General features: G+C 44.3%; 1 protein-coding gene across 2 annotated transcripts in view; it reads right to left on the bottom strand.

Annotated features, from left to right (window-relative positions):
• LOC142289165 (EF-hand calcium-binding domain-containing protein 4B-like) overlaps positions 1–9,981 on the bottom strand; it is a 150,877-nt gene that overhangs the window by 21,163 nt on the left and 119,733 nt on the right. For both annotated transcript variants that reach the window (XM_075333575.1, XM_075333576.1), the window contains exon 12: positions 6,704–6,785. In XM_075333575.1, the coding sequence (XP_075189690.1) occupies positions 6,704–6,785 (82 nt within the window). The remainder of the gene's footprint in view (positions 1–6,703; positions 6,786–9,981) is intronic.

Below are 9,981 nucleotides of genomic sequence, written 5' to 3'. Positions count from 1 at the left end.
GCTGGGTGTATGGGCAGCACAGAAAAACAATTATAATTTGGGGGGCCGCATTCTTTGCAGAACAAAGTGACATTTTATTGGTACCATTTTTTTTTTACACACCTTTGGATCAATGTTTTTGAACATTTGTCACTTGTTTATTATAACAAGCGTGCACATTCTTTGTTTAAATAGAAAAAAAAAACATTTTTGATAGTAAAAAAAAAATCATTTCTTATTTTGATTTTTTTTTTACATTTTATCCCTTTCTTGTAACTAATAGTTTTACAACTAGCACCATATAGTAATTTTGGCTAACATTTTTTAGTAATGTTCCCCATCCTGTAGTAATGTGCCCACCCTTGTCACCATCCTATAGTAATGTCTAATCCTATACTAATGTGCCCATCCCATAGTATTGTGCCCATCCTTGTCCCCATTCTCTAGTAATGTTCATGTGATGCCCTGGCCTATCAGGTCGTCACAGGTTATTGTGCAATCTGCCCTTCTGTGCAATATCCACCTCCTCCTTGGTTACGGGTCCCTAAGCAATGGTGTTGCCAAAACCAGCTAATCAAAATCCTAGGAACACTCTGCACCACACCCCCTAGACACACCAGTGGACAGCCTGAATGGAATAGGGTTGCCCACTTGGGGGGTTGGTTAAGGGGAGGTCAGGAGTGTCAGGAGTAGGCCAGTGTAGTGTTGGAAGTGAAGGAGAGAGGAGGTCAGGAGCTGGGCTCCTTGGAGGTACTAGGTAGCAGACGTTGGTCTGGGCCTGGTAGGAGCTGGACCCCCGGTCGCAGGGGATATCGTGACAAGGAATACGGCATTGTTGTGGAGGACAGCCAGCGGCCTTGTACCATCACTGGGACCAGCGCACGACGGGGTACATGGACCCTAGGTCAGGGAGTAGCTTCAGGCAACCTGACAATTCACCCGACGAGAACGGAGCCTTCAAGATCCGCTCTCTACCCGCTCCAAAATCAGCGTACTAGCGCAACGAGGGGGATAGGACTTTCCACACATACGGTCCAGGAAATCCCAAGCGTGAACCCTGAGAGCAAGCTCCCTCAGTTAGCCACACTGGGGAGCGGGACGTGACTAGTTTCAATTTACAGGGGCCAACTAAGAAGAGAACAAGGTGCCAAGGGAAAGGTCACAGATCAACAGTCAATACCGGTAGAAACGGGACCCAAACGTGCTCCCCCTCAGTGGCAGCATTGTCCAGAACTTTAGTTTACTAAGTTGTCGGTGTCAGCATTATTGGACTGAGTGAGTACGCAAGTGACCCTTACCTTCCCAACGGCATCTCCCTGTCACCATCACCGAGTCCTGGGGCATCCCCCCTATCCGTGGAGGGGTTAAACACCTGGCTGCCCACTCCATCGCCACCGGGTACTCCCCAGCTGCAGCAGTGGTACTCCACCTTACCACACACCATGGTACTGTAAATACACCATCCTCTGTAAATATTCCCCTTAATTCGAGTGGCCACATGACCCCCGGGTCCGGCCGCCCCCTCGAGCCACCGCAGATCCGGTAATAAATGTAATGTAAGTAATGTGCCCATCCTATAGTAATGTTCCCAGCCTTGTTCCCATCCTATTATAATGTCCCCAGCCTTGTCCCCATCCTATAGTAATGCCCCCAGCCTTGTCCCCATCCTAAAGTAATGTGCCCATCCTATAGTAATGTCCCCATCCTATAGTAATGTCCCCAGCCTTATCCCGATCCTATAATAATGTCCCCATCCTATAGTAATGTCCCCAGCCTTGTCCCTATCCTAAAGTAATGTGCCCATCCTATAGTAATGTGTCCCATCATTGTCACTTTTTACTAATCTGCCCATGCAGGTCCTCTTCTTGTAGTAATGTGCATTTTCCTGGTCCTCTTCTTGTAGTTATATCCCATCCTGGACCCCTATTGTGCTGTTCTTCACATACACAAAAAAACACCATTATTTTCACCTGTCCCCCATTCCCTTGACTGCCTCTTCTATGCTTCTTGTGGTCCGCAATCCCATACCCCCCATTAACTATCGCAGCCGATGCAGGGGCCGCTGCCACCGTCAGTGCTTTATGTCAGGTGAACGTTTTGTCAGCACTGCGCATACAGAGTCAAGCGGCACATAAAGTGTATATATATATATATATATATATATATATATATATATATATCTATAATATGAACATGTAGCCTGTGTTGCCATCTAGGGATCACAAAAATCACATGAAAATAATATATATGGGAATATTAAAACATTTTATAAACATACAGTAAATATACATAAAAAAGTAAAAATCTTTAGAGCCCACATTTTTTTTTAACAAATTCTAGCAGAAATATAAATATTACAGAAGGGGGTAAAAAATATGGTTAGAGGAAAATAAAGGTTAAAAAAGAAATAAAATAGAAGAAATGTGCACAATCTAATTAAATGTTGAAATCAATAACTCCAAATAAGATTAAATGCCCTTTATTAGTGGTGGGCAGATCTGGACTGTAAATATACGGTTTCTGCATATTAGCTAGTACCCGTGCACTGATCTCGGGCCCAGAGTTTTCAGGGAACTCTGGGTAATTACCCGATCTAGGCAATTAAAAAAATTAAAAGAAAAATAGGGATAGAGCTGGTGCGTTATACTTGCCAGTATCCCATGCGGCTGTAACTCTACTTCCAGGGCCGCTCATTTCCTCAGTTTAATGAGGCCACCTGAGGTCAATATACCTGTGGTCAAAGCTTCACCCTGCTGCTCTCTGCTTTATCTCTGCTGGGTACCACAATATGGGGGGACTCTATGCCAATTTTTTAATTTATTTTTACACCACAATAGGAGACACACAGCATGTGCGATTGCAAGCAGTGAGGCATGCGGTCACATAAAGTAGGTGCGTGGTCTGACTGCAACCATTCATAGACGCCAAGACCGCCGGTGGGCGAGGGAAGCAGTGCACATGCATGAGGGTAATGAGCGGCCCTGGAAGTAATGTTACAGTCACGAAGGTGACAGGAAAGTATATTGAACCTCCTTAATGGTCTTACCAGCCATAAATATGCCTCCACACATAGTGAATATGGTATTCCAACAATTAATCCCCACCTATACATTTCAGCCATTATCTACAGTGTAGGACAAGATGACTCCAAAGTGCCTTTAGGAATTTATGATGTTCCACTAACACAGTATTAAATGCTCACATTATGATGCTCCTAATATGACCCTTTCCTAAAGTATGATATCCCTATAGTCCCCCCCCACCAACATACAAAGTATCATGGTCACCACAAAAGTATGATGGCCTAAAAGAATATTGAACCCACTCAGAATGAGATCCCCCGCAGCTCCTTACTTAATATGAGGGCTCCTCCTTTCTCAGTGTAGTAATCCCCAAAGCCACTTACAAAGTTTTAGGGTCCCGAAAGCCCCTCAAACAGTTTGAGATTCCCACAGTTGTGTCCGGCACTCGGACTCGACCCAGAATGCCACGCCATTTTAAAGTTATTGTGGTTTTTCTCCACCACGCCGCTCACAGACACAGTCTGTTCCTCTACTTCAGGGACTCTCCTCACTCCAACTGACTTCCTAACCGTTATTTTTCAAACTAAGCCCCTCCCCTTCACTAACTCACTCTAGCCCGGGAATACCAGGGAAGCAGCTTACACATTGTGGCCACCTAGTGGCCATTATACACATTACACCATTACAAACTTTAGACATTACATTTCTTACACAGTGGATTTGCAGGTCTGGGGTGGCCTAGCTTTACACTCCCTTACATATGTAGCTCAAAATGATATAAATAGAAATGTTAGCTCGATGTGCAGAAAGCAACCCCTTACACTGGTCTATCAAAGGAAAAATAAAGTTCTGAGTCTCAGAAAATAAGAACATCAATGAACCTTTTTTTTCGAATCCCTGAATTATTTTCACTACTTAAATAAAAATAAACTGTGTAGTATATTTGTCCAAATAAAGAAAGTACTGCTGATATCCTCTATCAAATAATGATGAAACCTCTGGGTCAGGCTGCTAGCAGCACATCCAATAGATAGGAAAGGACAAGTAGAAATCAGGGAACTCACAACTACCTTTCCCATCATTTGCTCATGCAGGAACATAATGACGTGCACAAACAATGGTCTATGGCCATCTCACTTGTTTAGTAACAGTGTTGATGTACTGACCTGGAATATTATATTGCCGGGTCATTTTTATCGCACAATGGATGCCATACACACAAAAGTAAAAAAAAAAATATTGCACAATTCCATTTTTTTCACCATTTCATTTGGAGTTTTGCGATGGCTCTTAAAAGAAGTGCCGGAACAAAATGAAAGTGCAAAAATTAAAAATTGTGCGGTCCTTAAAGGGAATCTGTCAGCAGGCTTTTGATAAGTAAGTTGAGGGCAGCATGATGATGATGTAAAGGTTAAAAAACAAAAAGCAAGGATGCCTCTCTTATCGGTGTGTGAGCTATTGTTTACGTAAACTAATGGCTTTATTACCGTGTGATTAACATTATAGGACTAGCTGGTACCTGAAAAGCAATCTTACACGCCCCCTGCTATGATTGACACCTCACAGTCAATGTGCAATCTCTACTGAGAGCCTGGTGTGGGCGGGGACAGCTCCCTGGGCTCAGCTATATGCTTAAAACTCAATTCTTTGATTATTTTAAAACAGCTGCACCCAGTAATCTCTGTGATACACTTTTGAATTCAGAATATCCTTGACTACATTATGTTGCTGTCAGATGAGCTAGCAAAAATCTGCTGACAGATTCCCTTTAGAGATTACACACCTCCAATTGGATGGTTAGGTCAGTTAAGTCAGTTTTTCCAATTTTTTTTGATAAAGAAAGCCCAATGTGCTAAATGAAACTATTAGTTCTGTGCCACTGCACAATTAGGACGTGCACATATAACTACATTTTAATTATATAGGGAAGAAAGTTCAAGAATTTAATGGCACATCCATAATCCTATGAAAATTAGAAATATTTAATTTGAAGTGCATAAAATACAAGAATCTGTACACAATCATATAACCTAATGCGTTTCTAGGGCTGAAGCACCATTAGTCATAGCTCAATAAAGTCTCCTTGTGTACATTTTAATTACTTTCCATTTAGAAATTTTTAAAGGGAATCTGCCACCAGGATATTCCTGCATCATGATGTAGGGGCAGAGACCCTGATTCTAGAAATGTGTCCCTTAGTGAACTATAAAAACTGTTTTATCTGTGGCAGATCTACCAGTTCTCTGAATGCTAACCCTGTCCACACCATTTATTGGCAGCCTTTTCTGTACACTGTACATAGGCAGAAAGCTGTCAATCTGTGTTGTGGGCATAGTGGGTTTACATGCAGCAGGTTTGCAAGTCTTAAGTTTGCTTTACATGTGTCGATATGTCGTGTGATCGCATTTGTGACCGTACCCGCCCCCGTCATTTGTGCAGCATGGGCAATTTGTTGCCCGTGTCGTACAAAGTCGTAAACCCCCGTCACATGTACTTACCTTACAAACAACCTTGCTGTGGGCGGCGAACATCCTCTTCCTGAAGGGGGACAGACGTTCAGCGTCACAGCGACGTCACACAGCGGCCGGCCAATAGAAGCGGAGGGGCAGAGTTAAGCGGGACGTAACATCCCGCCCACCTCCTTCCTTCCTCATTTCCGGCGGGATACAGGTAAGCTGCAGTTCATCGTTCCCGGGGTGTCACACAGAGCGACGTGTGCTGCCTCGGTAACGATGAACAACCGGAGCACAGAAGGTGTTCGATTTTTGGAAAATGAGCGACGTGTCAACGAGCAACGATAAGGTAAGTATTTTTGCTTGTTTATAGTCGCACATAGCTGTCACACACTATGATATGTCAAACGATGCCGGGATGTGCATCACTAACGACGTGACCCCGACGGCATATCGTTAGATATATCGTAGCGTGTAAAGCAGCCTTAAGACTGAGGTCACACGGGGTTATGTACGAGTCCTCGCATGACACTTGGCTCATGCTCGCAGCACAGTGGGAGCCAAGTGTCATGCGAGGGTCATATGACTGTGGTCCGATCGTGCGATCAAACCACAGCTGCAGAGGGGGGGCGATACTGCAGAGTGGAGGGTTGGCGCTTTTGGAAGAGAGAGAGGTTTTATCTCCCTCTCTCCTTCGTAGCCGGCTATTGCCATTCTCGCCTTGCACTCGCGGTACACCGGTGTAACGCGAGTGCAGTGCGATTTTTCTCTCGCCCCATAGACTTGAATGGGTGCAAGTAAAACAGGATCGCATTCCCCCTGCAGCATGCTGCAACTGTTTTCTCGGTCCGATTAGGGCTGAGAAAATAATCGCTCATGGGAGCTGCCCCATAGAGTAACATTGGTCCGAGTGGAATGCAATTTTTTTATTGCATTCCACTCGCACCGTTTTTCTCGCCATGTGTCTTAGGCCTTCTAGTAATAATCTCCTTCTGATAAAACAATAACTTTATAAAACATATACTAAAAAAAACAGTAAGAGACAGTAACATCCATGGAATCAATCTGCATTGTGATGCTCTAAGAATTGGCTGTAACAGAAAAACTTTAAACTTTTTCTTTCTTTGTACTCATTTGTCAATTTAATCCATTTCTTTTTTTTTTGGTAAGTTTTAGGTTTAGTGATTTAAAAACTCAAAAATAATTTAAAAAAAATGTATTTAATAATCCTCTGAAAATGTTGCTTACCTCTCCTGCCCAGCAGTGTCCCACAGCTGTAGTGCATATTGTTTGTTCTCCACAATGAGACTTTTAATGCGATAATCTATTCCTGCAGTATAAGACATAAGAAATATTACACACTTTGTCATCCTTTATATACGTGCAATGTTTCCTCTCTGCTGCACAATTCACTGTATAGTCATCACTGGTCTATGCGATATCAGTTTGATGGAAAACTATAGGTGTATTTTTCATTGTCTCGCTTGTGAGTGTTAGCATAACCTCACACATCTGCATCACAGATTCCTAGGTCTCACTACATGTAGTAAAAGCCCTAAAAAGAACAATAGTGTCATTTCCGTTAGATCAATGAGGAAGCTGGGCTTTTCTTTTTATGTAGTACACTGTGTTCTCTAAACTTTCTCCGGATACTTCACTGGACATTGACATGTGTTGTGGGTGTGTGAATGATCATATATTAGAACACCAGATTTTCCTGTTGGTGACATACTTTCAAAGGATAATCTCTAAGGGGCCTTTAACCCTTCCCATCGAGGCTAATTTTCATTTTTGCAATTTCATTATTTTCCTCCCTTTCTTCCAAGAACTATAACTTTTTTTTATTTTTACATCCACGTAACCATATGAGCTTTTTTTTTTGGTCAGGATAAGTTGGAGTTTTGAATTACTCCATTCATTTTAGCATACAATGTACTGACAAATAGTAAAAACAAAAATATGAATACAGAGAAATGTTGAAAAAAAAAATTGCAATAGTTTTTTATATTGATTTTACAGTGTTTATTGTGCGGGAAAAATGAGCTGGCTACATGATGATCCTGGTCACTATAATGAATGTGATATCAGGCTTGTCCAGTTTTTTCTTCATATATATGGTTTTGTTTTATTTTTAAATTGGAAAGTTGTAAAACAAAAAAATGTAAAAATCATTGAAAGTGTCATTTTTTTAAGAACCATTAGTATTATTTTTCCATTTATGTATATGTGTTAAGGCTTAGACTGGCTTTGCACACTACGACATCGCAGGTGCGATGTCGGTGGGGTCAAATTGAAAGTGACGCACATCCGGCATCGCATGCGACATCGTAGTGTGTAAAGCCTAGATGATACGATTAACGAGCGCAAAATCGTCGTAATCGTATCATCGGTGCAGCGTCGGCGTAATCCATAATTACGCTGACGCGACGGTCCGATGTTGTTCCTCGCTCCTGCGGCAGCACACATCGCTGTGTGTGAAGCCGCAGGAGCGAGGAACATCTCCTACCGGCGTCACCACGGCTTCCGTAGGATACGCGGAAGGAAGGAGGTGGGCGGGATGTTTACATCCTGCCCATCTCCGCCCCTCCGCCGCTATTGGCCGCCTGCCGTGTGACGTCGCTATGACGCCGCACGAACCCCCCCTTAGGAAGGAGGCGGGTCGCCGGCCAGAGCGACGGTCGCAGGGCAGGTAAGTGCGTGTGAAGCTGGCGTAGCGATAATGTTCGCTACGCCAGCTATCACACAATATCGTACCTGCGACGGGGGCAGGGACTATCGCGTGCGACATCGCAGCATCGGCTTGCGATGTCGCAATGTGCAAAGCCGCCCTTGCTCTTTGTGAACCAAGCTGAATTTTTTTATTTGGAGGTTAAATATAACATTTTGATTGTTATTTTTTTTTTTTTTGCTTTTACCTATGTGTGTCAATTTTTTCTTTCCTTTTACAGCATTAACAGTTCGCTTAATACAGTTTGATAGCTATGTATTATTATTATTATTATTGCTTATAGTAGAAGAAAAGGGGATGATTTTTATTTACATTATTTTTACCTTATTTTTGTAGTCCCTTGAAGGACTTGAAACTGCAATCGTTTGAGCACATATTTTATATGCTGCAGAACTGCATTGCTGCCCATAGAGAAAATTATTATTATTATTATATTATTATTTCTTATTATTATAGTGCCATTTATTCCATGACGCTTTACAAGTGAAAAGGGTATACATAAAATCAAGTACAATAATCATGAACAATATAAGGCACAGACTGGTACAGGAGGAGAGAGGGCCCTGTCTGCAAGTGTGGCGCCCCAGGACCTGGTCGCCACAACAGCATTGCCCTCCCCAAAGGGTTAATGCTGAGCCTGGAGGTAATTGGGAGATCTATTGGCCAGTAAGTTAACACCCAACACAGTTCTCCCTCCGGCCAGCAGAGGGAGCTCTGAACCTGGAATTTCAGGGAGGATTCCTTAAGTCTGGCTGGAGGGAGGAAGTAGTGGTTAGTCTGGAGTGAGGAGTGAAAGAGGACAGACGGAGAGTAGTGCTGCCTTGTAGAACTGGGGCCTAGAGCTGGAAGAGCTTGGCCCAGTGAAGCAAGAAGTGCAGAGAGGCACAGAGGAGACTCGGACATCGGAGTCTGTGGTTGCCAGGGTATAAAATCCGTCCCTGGTAGCCGAATCCGGAGGGCAGGAGAGCTGCAAGCCCCTGGCCCAGAAGCAACCTGAAGGAACAGCTGCAATCCAAGGGCCCGGTATGGACTCCAGCAGAGAAGCACCAGAGAGGGCCTGCGCAGTCTACCCCACAGAAAAAGGGGCGAACCACCGGTCCCAGCAGCAAGAGGGCAATTGCTAACCCAAAGTGCAGTGTCCTAAAACAGCAAAGAAAGATTAGGGAGTAGGCCTCATACTCAACTGGCCAAAGATCACCCCAGGCACTTCCAGGCTGGCCGGATCATCTGTACCATCTGTGACGGTCTCCCTGGACTAAACTTCTGCCGAGTAAAAGAGGAGAAGGTAAAGAAGAGACTACTGTTTGTGCCTGTTTCTTTCATTGCTTGTCGGCCCTGCACCGTGTTAGTCACACAACCCCATAGACTTTCCCAAGCACCAACCGTGTCCCGGGGCACCGCTCCACCTGTGGGGAGCAGTACCACCATTGCTGCCACTTCATCACCCCGGAGGCCTTACACAGCAGCGGCGGCTTATTAGCCGCATACCACAGGTGGCGTCACGAACACAAACTTAAAGTCATCAGCCACATTTATCCACTGACCCCCACCAGGGCCACGGAGCAGGGCCCCGCCACCACTGACTACCACCGGACTAGTCCGGCCTGGCACCGGGTGTCCCATAGCCCTGAGGTGGGCGAGTCAACTTTTGGCGTCACGAACAGGATTTCGTGCCCGGTCCCACCGGGTACTGTGCGCCTGCAGCAATTGTGCTTAAAAGACTGTGTACTGGTTGTAAACTGCCGCCGCCATTAGCCTCGCCGAGCGCAGGAAGAAGGGGGGCGTGCCTGACAAAGAG

Source organism: Anomaloglossus baeobatrachus, chromosome 2 (genome assembly GCF_048569485.1).
Source record: "Anomaloglossus baeobatrachus isolate aAnoBae1 chromosome 2, aAnoBae1.hap1, whole genome shotgun sequence".
In the NCBI taxonomy this organism is placed as follows: domain Eukaryota; kingdom Metazoa; phylum Chordata; class Amphibia; order Anura; family Aromobatidae; genus Anomaloglossus; species Anomaloglossus baeobatrachus.
Note: the sequence above shows the minus strand (reverse complement) of the source record. Positions and strands in the feature narration are given on the sequence as shown.